The sequence below is a fragment of the Periplaneta americana genome, chromosome 10 (genome assembly GCF_040183065.1).
Source record: "Periplaneta americana isolate PAMFEO1 chromosome 10, P.americana_PAMFEO1_priV1, whole genome shotgun sequence".
Taxonomy (NCBI): domain Eukaryota; kingdom Metazoa; phylum Arthropoda; class Insecta; order Blattodea; family Blattidae; genus Periplaneta; species Periplaneta americana.
Window position 1 is genome coordinate 85204700 of NC_091126.1, and position 23680 is coordinate 85228379.

At 35.9% G+C, this 23680-nt stretch overlaps 1 protein-coding gene across 1 annotated transcript in view; it reads left to right on the top strand.

The window, feature by feature from the left end:
- Nucleotides 1–9800: 9800 nt before the first annotated feature.
- The window catches only part of LOC138707849 (uncharacterized), a 66983-nt gene continuing 53103 nt past the window's right edge, over nt 9801–23680 (top strand). The window contains exon 1 of the mRNA XM_069837827.1: nt 9801–9978. Within this exon, the coding sequence (XP_069693928.1) occupies nt 9931–9978 (48 nt within the window). The 5' untranslated portion in view covers nt 9801–9930. The remainder of the gene's footprint in view (nt 9979–23680) is intronic.

Below are 23680 nucleotides of genomic sequence, written 5' to 3' on the forward strand. Positions count from 1 at the left end.
TCCCTCAGCCCATTAAGAGCAAATGCTGGGTAACTTTCGGTGCTGAAGTCTGGACTCATTTCGCTGGTATTAGATCTATCACTCGGACGCTAGATAACCATAGCAGTTGATAAAGCGTCTTAAAATAACCAATTAAAACATCATTAAGAGTATTAGGAATTTTTAAAATGACATGAAACTTTAAAATGCTGTTATCAAAAAACTTTGCATTTTGAGTTGTTTCCCTTTTGAACTGGCCCTTCGATTTCATTAGCAGTAATATCAATAAGAATGGTAGTAGTAAATGAGTTAGTTTTTAAAAGAAATAAAGACATTTTTCAAAATGTCAGAAGGCAAGTAATCCTATATAATACATGTACTAGACAGTTTTTTTTAGTAGGTTATTTTACGGCGCTTTATCAACATCTTAGGTTACTTAGCGTCTGAATGAAATGAAGGTAATAATGCCGGTGAAACGAGTCTGGGGACCAGCACCGAAAGTTACCCAGCATTTGGTCATATTGGGTTGAGGGAAAACCCCGGAAAAAAACCTCAACCAGGTAATTTGCCCCTACCGGGAATCGAACCCGGACCGCCTGGTTTCGCGGCCAGACGCGCTAGCCGTTACTCCACAGGTGTGGACACTACTAGACATTTTCCCACCAATTTCGCCACGGTTGAAAAAATATTGAACTGTGAACCAAAATATAATAAAGGGATTCAATGATTCAGAAAGTGTCAATCACTATTAAATAATTACAACGGAGAATTAAAATTCTTTATCACCGAAAAGAATAATTGATTGCAAACCACAATAATCGTTAAAGCACAAGTCCACACCTGTGGAGTAACGGTCAGCGCGTCTGGCCGCGAAACCAGGTGGCCCGGGTTCGAATCCCGGTCGGGACAAGTTACCTGGTTGAGGTTTTTTCCAGGGTTTTCCCTCAACCCAATACGAGCAAATGCTGGGTAACTTTCGGTGCTGGACCCCGGACTCATTTCACCGGCATTATCACCTTCATTTCATTCAGACGCTAAATAACCTACATGTTAATACAGCGTCGTAAAATAACCCAATAAAATAAAAAAAAGTTAAAGCACAATGTCGTAACGAAATGCACCTTTTTCTCTACGCTCTCAAAAGAGATTTTCGTTTTGGATTGATATACTGTATGTGTAACGTCGGCCAGTTGAAAAAAAAAAAACAAAGATCACGGTAAGACCTTTGACAAGAAAGAGAATTTTCCATTTTTATCTCTTCTTTCCGAAGTTTTTTTATTGGGTTACTTTCGGTTCGCTCTTAATGGGTTGAGGGAAACCCCAGAAAAACGTCCACCAGGTAGCTCGCAACAACCAGGATTTGAACCTGGGTCCGCTTCTTTCACGGTCAGATATGCTAACCGTTACTCCACAGCGCACAGTGGCTCAAAATGCAATCTAGCTGGAAAAGATTAAGAAAACGTACTTGAAAATTGTCGGGTCCCCCCCCCCTTAATATTTCTAAGAAATGTTTACAGATGAAGAATTCCAACCCCTGGCGATAAAATATAAACAACGTCTGCATCTTATCTTTGCCCAAATGCGTCCTTTCTTGAAGGAGTGTTGATGCTTGTCGCTAGTTGTGTTTTCACACTGAAGTTAAAAGGTCAGTGAATGGTTTTTCATTAATGTAAATATTTGAGACATATAAATGAAAGTTTCAGGCATGTACTTTTTTGTTATGGCTAGCAAAACTAATTTATTTTAATATTTCAGTGACACTCTATATATTTATTAAGTACTGTAAAATAAGCAGAAGGTTCTACTTTTCTAAACTTTGCTTAGGATTATAAAAATGTATACGAATGTATAAGTCTTCTTTCCCATTTCATAATTTAGTTACATTCATGTAGATTTGTGGGAATATTTCCGTAAGCGGCTCTCTTGGCTCTCTTTTGGATCTTCCGTATCATTTGCAGACGTGCGAGAGCTACGCCGCCCGGCCATAACACGTAGGGAGTTGTGGGACATGAAGAGTGACAAAACAAAGACTCAAGATCAGCTGGCATGCTGTTTTAGGTAAACTGAATATTAGGAACTGCCCTAGTAATGTTTAGGGAGCATCAAAATTACACTAAATGCATTTAAATGCCAATTACGTGACAGATGGAGAGCAAGTTCGAAAATAAAAATCAAGTTTCAAACAAATCAATGAAATTGGTAGCAAAAAGAATTAATATATTCAGAAAAAGCCTGTACAGCAATAAAATTTGAAACCCAAGATGATAATCTAGTTCACTCAACCTCAAAAGTAGAGGCCGAGTAAACTTTTGAAGATTGTGGTTTAAAAACCACACAAAAAAGGTTACAATCTCTGATTAAAGAACGTTGAGTCCAGGAGCTAACTGTGGCTGCTCTAATATCTTTTCGAGCATAGAGACGCTTTAAAAATAGTGAGAAAAATTAAGGAAACTATCACTTTCAGAGCCACAAAATTAAAAAAAAGTGTATGAAGCACTCCATTTGTTGCCAATTTCATACTGCTCACAAGAAGCTCTGGCTTTCTTTGTAGAAAATAATTTAACTAAAACAATGTATAATTATATACGTAGGGGAGATAGAAAAAGAAGAGTAACATACAGGGTGATTCACGAGGATTTACCGTCACTTACGGAGCATTTCTGAAGACCTTCTGAGCAAGAAATGTCATATAAACATGTGTCCTAATCTCAGTATTTTCAGAGTTACACTAATTTGAATTTGTTAGTAAAATACCTTTTTCTTTAGTTTTAAGGGTAAAAAATATTACAAATAGAGAATTAACTATTCAGAAGTATCATTTCTTTAATTGGCGAATGTTCTGAAGCTAAAAATAAGTTGTTAGTTGCTTTATACAGATTTTGTTTTTCAATTTTTAATTAAAAATTGCATCATTCTTACGCACTTATCACAAAAATTGTTACCAATCATACGACTTTAGGAACTTGATTCTTTAAAGTTTAATTATTCACCCTCATGTACAGTCTTGAAGAATTTACAAGAGCGGCGTGATTTGTAACAATTGTTTGATAAATGCGTCAGAAAATGTAATTTTGTAGTTAAAAATCGAAAAAAAATATTTCTGTACGAAGCAACTATCGAATTCACAACACATTTTTAGTTTCATAATACTACCTAATTAATGAAATGATACTCCTGAATAGTTAATTCTTTATCTGTAATATTCTTTTACCCTTAAAACTAAGATTAATGGTATTTTACAAACAATTTCAAATTAGCGTAACTATGAAAATATTGAGATTAAGACAAATGTTTATATGACATTTTTGCTCAGAATGTCTTCGGAAATAAGCTCCGTCAGTGACGGTAAATTCTCGTGAATCATCCTGTATATTCACATTACAATAAAGTCTCTCAAGCAGAGTCAGAATGCTACCCGCCAAAAGAGAGAAGGAAAACAATAATAATCTCAGATGAAGTACAACTTATTTACAATCACTTTTAGATTCCAATGTCACAGCACTTGTAACTATCCAGAAAGACGTCCATAAATGGGGCTGTGATGTGGCAGTAGCAGGGACAGTCAATATAAACTTAAAACGTTTCGAAAAATTATTATGCTTTTGTACATTCGACCTTGCATATGTGTGGATTCGTTTATATATATGGATACAAACTTGAAGTAAAGAAATGGCAAGCAAAAACTCTGAAGAAAAGATGCAGTTTCAGAGAGGAAATGCAGTATAATCCAGACATTTAAATCTAAAATGAGATTAAATATTGATCAACCAAGATCTGGAAGTAGTGACTCGCCTAATGATGGCAACACAGCTCGCCGATTCTTTGACAAGTGTACACTTACTGCAGAAATTACGAGAGTCAGTGTTTATCTGATTAGATGTTTTTCCTGTCATGTTAAGGACTGTGTCAAGTGATTACGAAATTAATGTAGATCAGCGCGCAGCGGTGACCAAAACTCGAACGGCAGGGATTACATGCGTGAGACAGTGTAAGAAGTAAGGTGACGGGGAGAGGTACAGTACATGGCATGAAATCTACAACCAATGGTTGTTCGTGCACTAACATTGAGTTCTTCATCAACCCCGCAAATAAAAATCGCAAGCTTTGGTGTACAAGTAATGACATTACTGTCATGAAGAACCAATTAAAATATATATAAATTTTCTTGTCCTATTTTTAATATTCCTCATGAACACAATCAGAAATTTCCTGAATTCTCTTCTGGATATTTAGTCGAGAAATGCGCAGTTTTTCAAAATTAATTAACAACTTTCATTGGACAAATTATTTCAGCCACCTTGATCATTATGCTTTTATAAAACTTTCCTTTGTTGGAAGGCTTAAGAGAACGAGCTATTTCGTTCGCCACTATATAGCTGGCTCCCTTACATTTATTTATTTCATCTTTCTCTTCATGACGATGGTTTAAAGCTGATTTCAGTTCTTATAATTTAATAGCTCGTTTCATTACTACACTAGCACGTAATATTCATTCAATATCTCTATATTATTATTATTATTATTATTATTATTATTATTATTATTATTATTATTATTATTATTATTATTATTATTATTTCCACTATTGCTACTACTACTGATAAAGCTATCAGTATTCTTAATAATATTACTATTATTATTAAATCAATAACTAATAAATAACTGATAATAGTCATCAAAAGATTAAAAAAAAAAAATAAAATGGAGATACAGCGTAGTAATTCGTTTATCATTCAAGGGAAGATGTAGGCCTATATATTCAGGCACGTACATAAGAATTACGGTAACAATTGCTGATAAATAATAATAATAATAATAATAATAATAATAATAATACCTGTTATGCCTGTGTATTCAGCGTAATGCCCTATAATGTCGCTTCTGTATAATACTAGTAATTGAACCGTTGAGCAAAGCAACATATTACATTTTCTCCGACAGAATAGCGAATAAATTCCTCTTCCCATTCTGTACGAAAACTTCTGTTCTTGCTCGTAGAGACAGAGGGTTTGTAGAGCGACATGGTACCGACACTGCTTACCTTCAGTACGTGAGCGAGACAGAGAGCAATGTGCAGAAAATTCCCCTTACCAGTATAAATGTCTTTGATTACACGATGTAATCTCGATACCCAGTTTGGTCACCGCTGATGTAGATGTTTTCTGTAATTACTGCATGTGCACAGCAAAATTATATATTATAGGCTATATCCATATGTACCCTTGTTTTATATGTCCTCTACAGTGCACAAGTGCTGTAATCATAAAAGCCGATAATATTTAACTGGGATGTTACCAGAAAAAACTCAAGAAGCATGGAATAAATACATGAGGGAGTATAGAGAGAGCCATGCCAATAAGTGTTCGCGTAAAACTACCATGCTGGATGTTTCCAATCACCTACTCGTCACTTCTGATCCATCTTCTGTCATCTGGTGAGACTTCCAAAGAAAAGGACGGAATCTCTATCTTTGGAAGTCCGCTGTCGGTGGAACCTAAAATATGAAGTGTAATACGAAGAAAGAAAGGGTATGGTGATCGTGATGTTGCTTCTTTCCCTGCTGCTGCTGCTTCTGCTGGTCATGATGATGATGATGATGATGATGATGATGATATCTCTTTTGACGGCTCAAGTGCCCCAGAAATTGTGGAGGATTCTGAATTTTATTGTATTATTAGTTTAAAATTATTTTATATAGGTCTACTTAATAATATTGAATAAGCAGTCGTGGACAGCTGATAAAGGGTGGTCCTCAAGCTTGGGGGTTGGACCCATCACCGTAAAAACAGCTTGTTATGAATCCATACAATAAGCCTCGGAATGGGACTGATGCTCTGGCACGACCAGAGCAAAGGAATGAGGTTATGAGATATGGTGTTAGTTGGGACACCGGAGGCAAAAAGACCTTTGGGGAGACCGAGACGTAGATGGGAGGATAATATTAAACTGGATTTGAGGGAGATGGGATATGATGATAGAGACTGGATTAATCTTGCACAGGATAGAGACCGATGGCGGGCTTATGTGAGGGCGGCACTGAACTTTAAAAGCTATTTGTAAGTAAGTAAGTAAGTAAAGCCTACTTAACCTCCATTAAATATTGCTGTTTTTTCTACAGTACACTTTTATGTTTGTGTTGCCTTAATTAATCATTATATTGTTCATTGAAGTAATAATAATAATAATAATAATAATAATAATAATAATAATAATAATAATAATAATCCGTGGCCTAGACCGACCAGTCGGCTGCTGGCCTCACGCCCACATGCCGAAGCAGAGGTGGACGTCATCCAACCAGAATGGAGGTATCGTGTGGTTAGCACGATCCCCCAGCCGTTATAGCTGGTATTCGCAACCGGATTTCGCTACCTATCGTAGCTCCCCAAGTGCATCACGATGCTGGGTGGGCACCGGTCCCATACACTGGCCGAAATTTCATGAGAAAATTTCTTCCCCCATGAGGACTCGAACCAGCGCGCATTCCGTAACGCGAGTCCAAGGCGGGATGCCTTAGGCGCAGTTCACACAGAGAAGACGTGCCTCGGACATGGGGCTGAGACATGATGACTTTTCGAGTCTCTCCCATGTAAACAAATGTATCAATGCACACAGAGAGGACGGGATGGGGGCACGCCACTTCGAAGTCAGCGCTTCGTCTCTTTCGAGTCACGAGTGGCCCTTGAAAGCGACACGTGGCGTCTGACTGTGAAAGAAAATTCGCGCCGATTTTGAATTTGATATTCAATTTGTGAAGAGATGGTGTAATATTGTATATTTAATTTTTTATTTTCATAGGTTATTTTACGACGCTTTATACTTTTTTTAGGTTATTTAGCTTCTGAATGAGATGAAGGTGATAATACCGGTGAAATGAGTCCGGGGTCCAGCACCGATAGTTACCCATATTGGGTTGAGGGAAAATCCCGTAAAAAACCTCAACCACGTAAATTGCTCCGACCGGGAATCGAACCCGGGCCACCTGGTTTCGCAGTGAGACGCTCTAACCATTAATATGGTACAGAAACATTGGTGGAACATTAATAAAAATTCTGGAAACGGTCGGGATACATGTTCAATTCTTTCATCACATCTTCTACTCCAAAATATCTGAGAACTCGCTTTGAATATCTTACAACTTTGCGGAATCAACATAAGACTTTATTATCTATTCCTCGTCACCGTACCTCTTTCTATTCATCTCTTTCTCCATGTCAGTTTGTCCCCTATGGAACTCTTTAGCTCGTCATGTCAGGGATTGCCGAACAGTTAATCAATTTAAATTAAGAATTAAAATTACATACTTTTACATGGGATTGATTTGTGAGTGTTAGCCGAATTTAATAGGTTGTTCTATGTATTTGTATAAATTGTCACTTAGGCCTATTATAAAGTGGCAATAGGATATAAATTGTAAATAATTATGTATCATGTTTAGTCAATATTTCACTATTTAGTATGTAAGCTCCTTAATGTACATGGTAACGATTTTATATATAAATATTACTACGTTTTATTGTTTCAATGTATATGCTATATTTCACTTCTGGTAGTGTGGAAAAGAAGGTCCCATGGCCTTAACTCTACCAGAATAAAAAATAAATAAATGCATGGATAAATAAGTGCATACGTGCATAAATAAATGCATGAATGAATGAATACATGCATACATAAATAAATAAATAAATAAATAAGCTTGCATAAATAAATAAATAAAACAAATAAAAAATAATTATTAGGTTATTTGACGGCGCTGTATCAACATCTCAGGTTATTTAGCGTCTGAATGATATGAACCTGATAATGCTAGTGAAATGAGTCCGGGTCCAGTACTGAAAATTACCCAACATTTGCTCGTATTGAGAGAAGACACCGAAAAAAACTAAACCAGATAACTTGTCCCTACCGGCATTCGAACCCGGGCCAAATAAAATGAATTAAATAAGATATGACATACATTCTTCCTTTTTTCAAACCACTAAGGGTGCACACAAAATCTTATCAGTGTTTTTTAATATTACCAAATTGTACGAGAGCCAGGGCATCCTCATCGTCTGAAGAAGACATTACGAAAGCTGTGCGACGCACAAGTGTTGAAGGTTTTTTTTTACTCTTCAGTATGCTTTGCTCACATCATGTCCGCGTCGTGTCTCCGCCCGACGTCCTAGCCACGTCCTGTCTACGTCTTCTCTGTGTGAATTGCGCCTTAGACCGCGATGCCACGGCGCGGGACTCATTGAAGTAATATTTCAAATAAAATAATTCGTTTCTCGCTAGAATCGCATTTTGACCCGCTGTGCAGCGGTCGTCCTTTCCGAAGTCAGTGACGGAAAATCATGGGAGAAAGATGACCGAAAATTAGCGCTTACACTACCACTCCCATCTAGTAACAAGTTAAGTGTAGACTGTTTCGCGAAAAATGTAAAACTTTTACTGATTTTTTTTTTCCACTTAAAACACCATTACTGCAGTCCGACCGAGTGGTTATGTCGCAGTGTCGGCGAAACGGGGGAAGTCACATTACTTAAGGCTGGTTCACAATAAACCGGGAACGGAAACGACAACGACAACGGAAATAATGTTAAAATAAATGTATTTAAATGTGAGCATTCATAATAGTTAATTGTGAATGTTCACATTTAAATACATTTATTTTAACAATTTTTCCTTTCTCGTTCCCGTTGTCGTTTCCATTTCCGGTTAATTGTGAATCAGCCTTTACTTATTTGGCGGGACTCTTTTCTTTAAATTATTTTAAAATTACGTAGACTTACAATTCCGAACAGCAAATATTTTCAGGAAAGAGCCTAACACTCCAGCCACTAGTCTTTGCAGCCAGCACTAAGCCAGCAAAACGGGTGGGGGAAATCGAAATGCACATAACCACTCGGTTGGACAGTATATATAGGTTCCATCTTGCCAAAGAAATGTGTCCAAATCCACTTTCAAGATGGTTTAAAAAATGTTTTCCTAATGTCTGTGTGGGCGTGGTCCATTTGAAAGCTATAAAAATAATTTAAACTCACTTTCCAGTGATTTACAATTTTTTCTGCTTAGACCATACTTTCTACTGTAAATATTATCCAATTCTAATTAAATTTTTACGGTAGGCAGAGAATGTGTAGATAAAATGTATGAATGTTAATTTTTTTCTGTTTTCAAAAAGTTATATTTCAGAAACTAATTCATATTAAGTACATCTAATGCAGAGCCTGGTTCTCACACATATGGAGACTCAGCTGTAAAAATTACGTATTGTTCAACGATTAGGTATAAAAAGTATGGCCTAATCAAAAGATTACACTGTATATTAAAAAAATATATCTCTTGAGGGAATTACCTAATTCTCTTGAAAATTTGTAGAATGCCATTACTGGTTAGCATAACTATGCTGAAAAAATTGGTTAAATTTGGCCCAATAAAAAAAGTTTCGAATTTTACAAGTGTGTCCCCTAAAGTAGGCCTATATGTGGAATATTAACTAATTGTGTGCAATCTTGGCTTGGAAATACAAAGGTTGAAAAGTAATTATTTCATCCTTAAAGAAGTTCCAAAAAAGTAAAATCTCTAATTAGATTATCGGTTGCCAAAACGTGGAAGGCCAAACATTCGCTGGCTCACCGTTACGTCTTCTCATCATGCTTTTTTTCCAGTGCGCCAGAAATTCGTTCGTTCCACAAGGTACGTTCTTAGCGAGCTACAAACAAAACGAAGCAAAAAGGAAATAACTGCCATAGTCACGTCTAGAGAAAGAAAAAACAGGTTTGACTGCATCTTTATCATCTCCTTTCTTTCCTCGTCTGCCGCACTGACTCACCAAGAACGAACGGCCACGAAGCAGAGGCAGCATTGGCAGCACTTGAGCAACGTAGTCAGCGTAGTCGAGCGAGTGACGAGGAACAGAGTGGTCAGTTCATCCGGAACTCTTAGACAACAGTATCATTGACATCAATGATGAGGGTCTGCTTGATTGCATCCTTCTTCCTGGCAGTAGCCCTGGTAAGCCGTTTATATTCCTTGTTTGGAATTAGACTGTTCTTTTATGTGAATGTTATACATTTTTGTGATGTATGTACAAGGTGAAAATTACGGTTTTACCACATCTTTTACCGGGAAACCGAATAGTAGCTTATCCTTACATCACTAGTTGATATTCGGGTCTTAACGTCAGGCAATCCTGTTTATTATTCAGGTACATTTTAGTAATTGACATGTGATAAATTAAGCAAATTTTAAAACATTTTTAACAACAAATTTCAAGTTTCATTTGTAGGTAGTAGTGTTGAATATTTATTTGAACGTTGTTTTTCTGAAGAATACCTACAACACATACGAATATGTTACAGATATTCGGCTATAATTACGTCAGTTGGAGAGTGATTTCACGGCATTTTTGCGACGTGTTCTCAAGTTTTCATTTCTCTAGGCATTTTTTTTTTGTACAATGTACGAAAACAGGTTCTTCACGAATCGAGACTTCTTCTATACCCATTTACAACGAACATCAAAGTTTACATGGGATTGTAAAGTCAGTCCAGAAATTGTATTCGGGGAAATTATTTAAATAAACTCCAACTTTGTTTTTCTGGAACTATTTGCGATATATATTTTTATGTCCGTAACTTTGTTTTTCTGCAACTATTTACAATATTATTCATTTTTATGTCTGTGAAATATTGAAAACGGTTCGAAGTTGCATTCGTGGTCGTATGATAGAAAAGAGTTTGAATTTGCATTGGTGTTGGTGTGGTTGAAAGAATTCTAAGTTGCATTCATGTTCGTATTTTTTTTTTTACATTGGACCGCAATCTTTCTAGTTTTAAGGAGAGAACTTAATTTTATACAGCAGTTGGACCGAAGGAATTTCGGGTTGTAATATTCCGGAAACATTTTTACAGTTCCTGCAAGACTTTGAGAGAAAGCTTCCATTTTGTTCTGCATCCTGTAGTATCTATGACGTACACCTGACAACTTGCGGTTCATGTAATTTATTCACTATTGTAGCGACGGAAATGATGTTGATTTCATTGTTCTCCGGGTTTTTGTTACGTTGACTGTAAAGATTGCCATTCATCTTGATGTTTTCTATATGGGTTACTACCATTTATCAGAGAAGACCCTTTTTACGAATGATAACTGTTGAAGTGGATTTCGGAGGAAATTTAAAAATGACTTTCTGTTTTGGGGTATGCTTAATTGCGCGAGTACAGTGTTATTTCTATTGCAGTGGAGACCTAGTAGACGTCTCTTCGTACAGTGTAAAGGTGTACACTAATTGTGATTTTAAAAGTAAGCGACAATTTTGTCTTGTCTACTGTGAGCCGCATTATGTTGGAAGTTCATGAAATTGTTATTCAATGTCTTGTACGTTTCAAGCAGTTTCATAAAATGGTTCACGACTGCGAATATTTGAAAGTTTCATACATTTTCTGTGAAGTATAATACATGTCAGTAATTATGTAGTAAGCGTTGGCCAGGACACCATCTTCCCGCAATAGAGGCCCAGGGCATATGTGCTTTCCCGAGTGTAAAAGGCTAACGATATCAGTCGTAAGAAAACTCGGAAAATTTAATTAAAATAATACATATAATACATATCTGGTAATGTATGTGCCCTGAACCTGTATGGGGGAAAATAGCCTAGCAGATGCTTACAACACACTTACCTAATTTGTTTTTACAATTTTTAGCTGGATAACTAAAACAAATCTCACAACTAGTTGAATCTACAATTAGGATGTTAGTTTGGAAGTTCGACGAGCAGTAACTTATGATTTTGTTTATTCTTCTGGTCTGTTATAAAATTAAAATATCTACATGTATGCTACCTGTGTGTTTCTCAATCTTCAATTGAAGGATAAATTGAGTAGTGTTACATGTTACGATCGTGCGTTTTATTTTGTGCTCTTAAACAAGTTGAGTTTGCTATTAATATCGGTTTTCTTCATCTTACTACAATATTATAGCACTAGCGTTCCATCGTCGTTTCTCAGTTGCATGGTCTATGGTTGCAAGGGTGAATTTTCCTTTATTATAGCTATTATTTTATTGTTGTGATGAGAAATAAGTTTGTTTTTACTAGGTATATCCAACGGAAAAAAGAATTACATTAATTGAAGTCTGTAACGAGCATACATCGACTCGTTTTGTACGCATTATGTTTTCAATTATAGTAATAGAAACGAAAACTGTAATTTGTCTTATTACTGTAATTGAGACACTGTCATGTGCTTTTAATACACGTTCTGGGACTGAGTACTTCTGTCATGAATTGGATATAAAGGAAACTCGTATGGTCATTCATATGGGGTTAATGTTCAATTCACACCCAGTACGTTGCAGAAAACTTTTGTTTGAAATAGACAATTTGTTCGATATTATTTCGTCGCTTTTTCTCCAGACAATAATTATAATTTTTAACAGGATTTGGTCTGAAACTACGGTGTCTAGCTGATGTCAAATTTCTTGCGAATTTGAATTAATACTTAGGAAATTCATAAAGCGTCATTTTCTCTTAGGTCTATGAAAACTAAATTCTTGTCTCAGATAGTTTTAAAAGGTTAGACTATAAACTTGTGGTACCGGTATCAATTTTATTCACCTGTCGCCACCCCATTTTAATTTTAAGTGATGATTTCGAGATACAAATAGACTGTAACAGGGAAGGGTAGGCTAGGCTACCCTATATTTAACTTCGTGACGATTACGTGTACCAATAGATAGGATAAACACGTATTAAAAAAATAAACTATTGACAACGAAATTATACCTGGAAGTCAACAACTCCAGGTCATAGCTATACAGGTTTTATTTTAACGTTTTTCATAATTGATTCCTCTACCATCCAAATTAATTAAGTTTTCGTGACATGATTTTGACGCTTTGTGGTACTTCTCTGCTTCTCGAATTGATGTGTATTTTTAATGCACTCTACGGCAATTTCCACACTTAGAATTCTCGATTTCTCTTTCCCATCAGTAGTCTGCTTATTGTTAATATGCAACAAAGCTGAATTTAGTAAGTGTATATTGTATCTGGGATCCCATTGACCCTGTTGTAGATGTTTAGTGCAACTCTATAAAAATGTAGGCTGTGTAAAAACCTAACAAAGTGGAACAATACTGATATACTGTAAGCGTAAATAATTTATGTATTCACTTTGTTTACGAAGGAATTTGCTGATGGAACTACTACTAATGGGTTTATGATTGACTACTAGTCACGTGTATCCGTCAGACTGTACTGATGGCACGAAATCTCTTGTTACGAGTAGTGGTTCTTTTCAGGATAAATGTTATAAATTTAATGTTTTCTACGCAGGCTATCTGTTGCTTTTGTGCGAGGGGCTTTACGTAAAATGAATTAAATAATTAACATTGTCCAAACAGCTGATTTTTAATGTTACATCGTAAGCAAATTCTTCCGCGTAGATACGAAACCAGGTTCAACATATGTATTTCCCTATTTCTTCATTAAGAGAAAAGTTAACATAGTTGTGAAACCAGAATGCAGAATTCACGTATAATTGTAAAAATATGAATTGTTGCAAAATTGGGAACATAGGATCTGCAGAATGATTCGTTAGACGTGATTTCGAGTAGGTCCTATTGTTAGCAACCGAAAATAATGGGATAACTAAATGATTTAAGTATATGTACAGTCTTAGAGAAAAAGTTTTGTCGCACAGATACTTTGTGTAAGTCCCAGAAAGGAGGCAGGGCGCATGATCAGAGGACTAGCGACTTGGTGCACAAGAGGACTAGTTGAGATAAAATTTGTTTTGTTTCGTTGTATGATGGTGCGTACTGCCTCCTTTCTGGGACTAAAAAAGTATCTGTGCGACAAAACTTTTTTCTAAGACTGTACTTAGCGCAGAGATCGCTGTCCTGAACTGTTCAAAAGGAAAAGTAAACCTTGTGTTTATGCTTTCTATAGTAAAGTTATAACTTATGACAAGCAGTCGTAAATTTTACGACGTGCCCAAACAATAAATGTGAATTTTTTTCCACACAGCTCTTAAAAGAAAAGGCTCAAATTTTATTTTGTCTTAATTCATAAAGAGTTCGAGAACATGAGTTTGCAAAACATGAGTGTGAATTCTAAGCAGTACTGTTATGGAGGCCATACGGGAACCTACAATTTTTAATGAATCTTATGGGAAAGAGAAAATGTTTTCCATACGGCGTATGGTTGCTTAAGTTTTGTATATGGAAGTCTATATTTTGTACATGGGAACCTGTACTGATCTTACATAATTCCTTGCTGTTCCTAATACATTCTTGATGTTCATAAACATAAATATCCACATCTACAGCGCTGGAATCCAGAACTACAATTATTTAAAGAATGGTTGGAAAAAAAAAATACGAAGTGTTAATACACGCTCCAAAATTAATCAAGACACGTGAGCGTTTACTGAGGGAGATTCATGGGAGATTATTTAAATCGAGGTCGTTTCACAATTAAAAGTGCAAAACAATTTCTTTGCTTCTTCTTTAATATAAAACGAGAGATTGACTGTTAGAGAGAGAGAGAGAGAGAGAGAGAGGGGGGGGGAAGTAAAATATATTTCAAGAGGAAAAAATGCGGGGTGGGATGTTATGGTCGAGAAAAAAAACTTGCCATGACGGCACTGATTCTAGCCCATGTGTTAATGCAGAAATGAACCTAGTGAAGACTCTTCTCGGAACGTAGCTTATTTTCGTGTTACGGGTTAAAAATTACTCGCAATTTGTAAAACAGAACTTAACATCACTGCGTTAAAGAGCGAGCACTGGTTTGAGCGCTTATGAGGGTAGGATCGGTACCACCCAGCATCACAATAGATATATATATGTAGGTACACTAATAAAATGGCAATACATGAACGTATTTTTAGTACAGCAAAATGCCGTTGTTCTGTAGTTAACGCTGTTGGCGAGACAATGAAGGTCAATAACCAATGAACACAGACGAAAGGGATAATCACCTCCTGAAATATATTAACAGCACCAAGCATCAAAAGCGAACTGCCACCTTCAAAAGGGGGGAATGTGAAAATTTATATACTGTGTGTACGTGCGCGCGTGCACACAGTATATAACTGTTTGTACACCTCGTATATTAAACTAACCTTTGAAATGACCTTAAAATTCAAAATATATCAATAAAACTAAATTCATTATGTTTCAGGAGTTAAACACGAGCACAGTGACATGAATAAAATTAATTTACATACACCCATTCCTTACATAAAAATTTAAAACTACATATTCCGTGAAATTCCTGTAACACTGCTGTTTGTACACTTCGTCCACGGACAGAGGGTAGTTACATTTAGATGCATAGTAAGCAAGCATGCAGTGTGCACAGGGTTGTCTTTCATTGGAGATCACTTACTGTTAGTCTGTAATTGAGAATTGTGTACAATGGTGCGTCGTAAGAAGCTCAGTTCCGATTTAAAGGAAGTTCCTGTTCGCCTGGTCTGAAGGGCTATTTATATAGGAAAAGAGGTAAAGTAGTGCATAAAACATATTATACAGTACAACATATTGTAGAAAAATTTCGAAATCCTGGAACTTGGAATAACTTGGCAAAAAAAAAATCAAGCAAAAATGCTAAATGCACGTGACGAGAGATTCATAGTTAATATTTCCAAAGTCCATGTGTAATCGTTCTCTCATAAGAAGAAATAATAATTTATATATTTTCGTAAGATAAATTAGTGTTTTATTTTGAAAATAGAACTGTACAAACAACACTGTTACGTACTGTATATGTACTGTTGTTACTCAGCAGTGTTGACGGCCTCGTTGCTTTATACCACATCTGAACAAAGTTTTATTTTGGAAACATTACAGAGAATCTTTCATTACTATCACAGGGTAGCTTTGAAGAAATTGTTGTATTGTGGATGTAATTTTGTTTGTAATTGCAAGAAACGTATCTTCGCTATGTGAGCTTCTAGAGTTTAAAATCCCATATAGCCACCGACATGGCTCAGTCGGTTAAGGCGCTTGCTTGCCTATCTGAAGTTGCGCTCGGGCGCGGGTTCAATCCCTGCTTGGGCTGATTACCTGGTTGGGTTTTTCAGATGTTTTCCCCAACCGTAAGGTGAATGCCTGGTAATCTATGGCGAATCCTCGGCCTCATCTCGCCAAATACCATCTCGCTATCACCAATCTCATCGACGCTAAATAACCTCGTAGTTGATACAGCGTCGTTAAATAACCAACTAAAATAATCCTATATAGTAAAGTTTTCTTAGTAAGAATTCTTTAGCCGAAGCTTAGTGATGGTTTCCATAATGTGCCAGTTTCGGCAAGGTTCATTATGTTCATTGCCATGTCATTGTTAATTTTTCAACTTGTTCAATCTTAGCAAGGCTGTAGATACTTTAGTCTGGGTACGTAATTTTGAAGTTTTAAGACTTCACCTTAATTCCGTTATAACAAGAGACTTCTGCTTTGTAATGTATATTTTGAACACGTAGCTTGAACTGATAAACTTCTGTCTAAATGTCTTACCGAACATGATGTGTGTGCAGTATAGATGTCTTAAGAAATTATTATTGGTGGCACTAGCTAATATTTTCTTTAGCCACGAAATTATATATTAAAATGTCTTCCTTTCGCACTACTGTGCTGACTTACACTTCATTACCAACGGGTAAGGGAATCTCGTGCGTTCATAAGCACAGCTAATGGTAATTCGAATCATCTGATGTGAAATAGGCAAGAATAGGCAATATTTTTCATTTCATTCAAAACCGCGTATTGGAACATACGACCCACTGACGTAGCTCAGGCAGTAGTGCTTTTGACTGCCGATACCGAGTTGCGTTCGGGAGTGGGTTCGATTCCCGCTTGGGCTGATTACCTGTTTGGATTTTTCCGAGATTTTCCCTAACCGTAAGGTGAATATCGGGTAATCTATAGCGAATCCTCGGCCTCAGCTCGCTATCACCAATTCCATCGACGCTAAATAACCTAACCTTGTAGTTGGTACGTCGTTAAATAACCAACTAAAAACAGACTGCCTTTCAGATTTTCTACGACTAGGCTTGTTATTATCGGTGTAACACATTACCGCACCTAATACGTCTCCTATGTTGTTGAATCCGTTACACTAGCCTATTTTAACAATGGACTGTTACTCTGTTAGTGGAACTCTAAATAGTTGCGTAGCATTCAAGTTAAGTCGAGCACGGTGTAAAACTCTAAAATATGTAATCATAATAGCTCTTTAAGTCTACGATCTCCTGAATGGCTGATATTGAAGTATTTAATAGGTGTAGCCATTGTTAGTTGTTACTTTTGATTATTTTTGTATGTTTAGTATTAATCCCTTACCAATGACTGAAATTATTGAAACACATTCATTAACAAACATTTTCGCCTAGTTCAGGCTTGCTCAGGTTACGATCACTATACAATTACGTTTATCAAAGTTAACAAAATTAAACAATTTAAAAGCATTAAAATACAAAATTGCTCGACTAACATGCTAATAATGGTAATTTTTTAAAACCTAATGTACATATCTCGGTATGTCATAAATTTTTTTGCAAATCAAATCTTTCAGGTAAGGCTCCCTGTAAAGCAGATTTGAATAATTTCAAGGGAAAAATTGTTCCGGGGCCGGGTATCGATCCCGGGACCTCTGGTTGAACGTACCAGCGCTCTACCAGTGAGCTACCCGGGAACTCCACCCGACACCGTCTCAACTTTTCCCTTTATATCCGCACAACTCGCGTGGGCTGACGAAACGCCAGAGACCCACAACGAGTGCACTCAATCTCTGTGTGACTTGAAATTGTGGTTTTCTGTTAACGTACACAGTGACGTATATATTATGCAAATCAAATCTTTCAGGTAAGGCTCCCTGTAAAGCAGATTTGAATAATTTCAAGGGAAAAATTGTTCCGGGGCCGGGTTCATAGTTCATATTAATTTACTCATGCTATGATATTTTCATTGGATTACATTTCAAGTTATAAATGGATGCGGGTTAACATGGCTTAACTTTTTTACAACAACCATTTTAACAAAGTCCATAAGGTGGTTTCCAGTCATTGATACCCTTCTCTGTACAGCTTGCTATTGTGATAACCATACATTCTGTGTGAGGGACGGTGCTCTTGTCTCAGTTAAAGAGAAATGGAGGAATGTGATCTCGGGTGATACTACCAGTGCATGCACAAAGTTAACAAACACCTACACCAAGCTAAAGCACACAGTATTCATTCACAACTTGTCGCTAAATGTGGGAGTGTCGATTTACATAGCATTGAACTGAAATTAAACTCTATTTATTGCTGCTTCCTGTAGCTTGGCGTTAGTTTTACTGTTAGGCCTCTAGGGGCCGTATTCATAGACATTTTTAGCGCGAGCTTACGGTGGATTATCAGCGTTTTTCGTATTCATAAACCAGTGTTAGCGATAGGATATGATTTGAATTCTGTACTAGTAACCAGTGGATAGCCGGGGCTAGCTTAGTACGCTCGTAGCGCGTGCTGCGAAATGTCTATGAATACCACCCTAGATGTCGAACTCTCTGTAGATACAGTGGCTCCCATAAATATTCGGTTCGTGGTTTATTTCACAGTATTTTGCTATTGTTATTTTGTTCTGTGTCCAAGCGAACCTGCATTTCGTTGCAGATACATCATTTAAACACTTAGTACATAACGTTAAAGAATTTACATCGAAAGTTTAATATAATCGGTAAGTAACATCAAAATTCACTCTCTTTAATATTCGGTTTTGATTTATTTACTTTCAATCTAATGCAGTTTTCTGTTGACATCATTGTAGGTTTCAGTAGCGAACGCGCAATCATTTAATCTACACGTTGTGCACAGCCCAGGCGAGGTTTGATTGGTCTACAGGTCGTCAAATGGGTCGCAAAGGAAACAACACAACTTTTGTGATCTATCATGACGAAGAGGGGCTAAAATACGCCGAAATATTAGTGTGAGTAAGAGTACAGTCAGGGATATAGTGATAAGATACAGAAACGAAGGCGGAATCGAGTCCATACCAAAAAAGGGCAGCCAAAAAAATTAATTGAACGTGAAGAACGCTCCATCCTGAAGAAAATAAAAGAAAATCCTCGACTAAGTGCAACGAAACTTGCAGCATGTGTTCGTGAAGAGTTTAGCAAGCAGATAGGTGCCGAAACAATTCGAAGAGTTTTGAGGAAAAAGGGGTTTAATAGGAGAGTATGTAGGAAAAAACCTTACATAAATGAAATAAATAAAAGGAGGCGGCGTCAATTCGCAAGGGAACATGTCCACAAAGAGGAAAACTGGGGAACGATGTGTTATTTGCCGATGAAAACAAATTTAACGTCTTCGGGTCGAATGGACAACAGTATGTGTGGCGTAAGGAAAATGAAGATCTCGAAAAAAAAGAATCTGTTACCAACGGTGAAACATGGTGTGGGCAGCATCATGGTATGGAATTGTATGGCTGTAGGTGGGGTTGGCGAACTTGTTTTCAGAGAAAAAGGATGGATCAGCATGTGTATTTGGACATTATGAGAAATAATTTAAAACGAAGTGCAGAGAGTCTATGGATTAAAGACAGTTTCAAGTACTATAAGGATAATGATCCTAAACACACAGCTGAAAAAGTGCGTTTATGGCTTCTATACAACTGTCCGAACCCCAACGCAAATCACCGAATTTAAATCCGATCGAGAATTTGTGAGAGGAACTTAATCGCAAAATCAGACAAACTCCTATCACTTCCAAGACAGAACTGAAACGGAAATTAACGGAAGAATGGAGGAAAATTAGTCCCCAATTTACTACGAAGTTATCCAGGAGTATGCCAAGGCGTTTGAGGGCAGTTTTGAGGCAAAAGGGGTATTCAACAAAATGTGAATTGAACAAACCGAATATTAATGAGGCACTGTGTTCTATCACAAATAATGTATTAATGTTTATAATTTTTTATTTATGTAACAGAGAAGATTTTTTCATTTTGTTCTAATTCTATGTAATTTAACGGAGAGCATACTTTTAAGTTTATTATAGTGCATATTTTTATTTTCATTAATTTTTTTGAAAATAATTAGTGTATTTATTTTAATCTTACATGCCAGTCAAACCGAATATTAATGGGAGCCACTGTAGCTATTTACGTCAACATTATTCACAGTTTACAGTGACTTGAAGGGAGATTTTCGAGTGAACAATACTGTAGGTCAGTTGGTGGAGATATCTTTGTTTCCATTGTGCCATTCTACAGTTTGAGTTGTTTTAACTTTAACCCCACGAGGAATTAGTCTTGTTAGATAATCCATTGTATTACAATGGGTTACTTTCGGTAAATACTGCATTACAGTGAAGTCAAGAAGCAAATGGGAAGATACTGTAGGTCGCCGGCGCATAGTGGTCTCAATCGCTAAAAACCCGGACAAAAGTCATTTTTCGAACTTCATATTAGAAACACAAAATTACCTCAATTATCCTCAGTGGTCATTATAATAAGACCAAAATATTTTTCGAAGAGTACCTCAATGGTTCTGGCCAATACTACGGGCAAAAGTGACACAAATCTTTCCTAATTAACTCTGTATTTTTATAAGTGATTTATGAACATTGTGTCTGACTTAATCATGCAAATTAAAATGCTATGTATATTTTTCATGAATGTGTTACGGTTTTATGTATTAGGAACAATTACAGTTTTCAGAGTTTTTTTTTCTAATTACTGATAAATCCAGTTTTTATTGCTCGTGTTTTGGGGAAAAAAAATTGTTTTAGAAATTAAAAAAAAATGCGCAGTGTACACTGTGAAACTTACACATGTATATTGGTAGACATTTATAAGTAATTACTGAAGGTTTCACTTGCAACACCCCGCAGCACTGCGAATTATGACCTCTAAATCATATCCATGCGCCTGATCCGTCAACACGTGTCGCAACTTACTCAGAGAGTTATGTTTGATTACTTAAAGACTGAGGAGTGATTTGTTGGAAGTATACAAATCCATTGATTTTTCCCGTATTCAGAGGACCTTTGTTGGTTTCAGGTCATTATATAATATGTGCATAATGTAGTGTGTGAAAATGTATTTACGTTTTTCCGGCTATTCAAACTAACAACTGTTCCACTTTTCCCGGAACTGTATTTGTAGGCCCTAAGTATGACTGAGAAATTTAACTGAACTTCTAACATGGACAGATTTTTAAGCATATTTACCTCTTAGCAGTGTGATGAACCATTCCTGACACTGTAATTCAGAGCAGAGCTAGAAATAAGAATGTAGTGTCATCAGCATACATAATTGTTATAGCTTTAATGAAATCAGGAAGATCATTAATTGATATTAAGAATAGTAGAGGACCAATTATTGAGCCTTGTGGAACACCATAATTTGTGCTGGTGAGACTTGACCAAATTTTCACCTATTGAAGATAAGTTCTAAAAATATTAGTGTATTCCCTGGAATACCATAAAGTTCTAATTTTGATAAAATTGCTGTGAACAACGCAATCGAACGTTTTGGAGAGATCACAAAATATAGCATTAACTTGTGACTTATTTTCAAAATTTCCTAAAATTTCAATTATTAAAAACTCATTTGCATCATTTGTTGATTTCTTTTTTCTAAAACCAAATTGGTTAGTACTAAAGAGATTTGAATTTTCAAAGTAGTCATAAATTTGATTGAAAATTACATATTCAAATATCTTGGATAGCACTGGAATGAGAGATGTTGGTCTGTAACTACGTGGACTTCATCCATTGCCTTTTTTTTTATAAATTGGAAATATTTTCGAAGTTTTTAGTTGATCTGGAAATATACCTTCTTTCAGACAAATATTGATCATATTTGTAAGAGGAATATAAATTGAATTTAGAACTATTTTTAAAAAATCAATTAACATATAAACATGAATTTGATTTTTTTCAAAGTTCTTATTATGTTTCATAACTCGTCAGTGGTGACTTATCTCCATTTAAAAGTACATGAAATATTTTCTTTTCTGGTTAGTATTTCCATAGGGGATAGCTCAGAGCGTTGAATTTTATATTTCTGTCCACCGAATCAATGAAAACTGTATTGAAGTTTTCCGGCGATATATTAGGACTGTTTATTTGATTTTGAGAGTTACTAGTCCTTTCTCTTCTTACCAGATTCCAGGCAGGTTTATATTTATTATCAGAGTTAACAATTAATTTTGTAATATAAACTAGTTTCGCTTGAGTTTATTGATTTCTTTATTGTTTCTTAATTTGTTTTAATTTATTTTTAACTGTGAGCAGACCAATCTCCTTATAAATATGATGTAGCATTAGTAATTGGGTTTTCATTTGTTTTAATTCTTCAGAGTACCATTTGTTTTTATGCTTTTTGCCAATATTTAGTTTTACTTTGTTCACTTCGAATGATAAATTAAAATATTCTAAAATTAAATTAAAAAATGTATTGAAGATTTGAGCCGTATTTGTTGCTTGAACATTGAAGATTGATTCTCAAACAATATTGTTTATGTAACAACAAAAATTCATTATTCTTTCAGCGATAAATAATCGCTTTTCAAAAATTTGAGGTTGGTTGCATCCGTTTCTGAAGTGAAAATTTAATTGCAATAATGAAGCAGAGTGGTCGGAATATGGAAAATTATATACTTTAATGTTATAGGGTTCCTGCTGACTATTTATAAAAATGTTATCGAGGCATGCTTTTCCTCTCGTTGCAGTGCAATTTCCTAGATAGAAGTTGAATTGTCTTATTAGATTTAATAGGTCAAGTACAGCCGTTTTCTCTGTTAAGAAATCAAAGTCAGAGTTCACGTCTCTCCCGATTACTACTGTATAATTGGGCAATTTAGTGAGTATTTGATGAAGCTTTTCGAGTTGAAGATCCACTTGGAGATCTATAAATACAAATAATTATCAATTTGAATGAGTCGATCATTACTCCTTAGCATTCGAAATGAAATTCTATTTTTAGTTCATTAATTTCCATAGAAGTTTTTTTTACAAGAAATAGCTGATACTTCATGAATATGGTTACACCTTTTAAAACAGTCACCTAAGTTAAAACTATCAAAATTTATATAGTCAATATTATAGTCACGCAACTAGTGTTCCGTAAAACACAAAAATTAATAGGAGTCTTAAGTTAAAGGAAGTTTCCAGAAGATTAATTTTGTTATGCAAACCCTGTATATTGAGATATAAACAATTTATTGTTATTATTTTATTGTCATTTGGTGGTGATGTGGAGATTTTTATGTGGCCTGCGTTTGTGGGCGTCTCCTGGTCTAGTTTCCTTATGAGTGGTGCCTGTTGGCATCACTTATGAGGTTCAGACCCGTCTTCGGACAGTTGACTAAACACAACAAAACAAAATACACCATGAAATACGAGAAACCCTATCAGGTCTACAAGATATAATGGATGGACAGGAACACTATTTGTGCCGCTCATACATCAAGGATAAGTTAAAGAGAACTATTATTTTTAAGATTTTGTTCGTACAACAAAGTTTTAATAAAAAAAATCTCAGGGTCTTTCGTGCTCACGAGTACTTTTTTACTCGCGTGACGAGAGCACCAAATGTCCCTAAAAGAGCATTACTTTAGAATGTTATTTTATATCTTGCCTGTCACCATTTATTACCAACAGTGTCTTTCTGTGAAGTTTTGAGGTCCGCGATTGCCGGAAGTTTAAATGCATGTAAAATTATCCCGTCTGAGT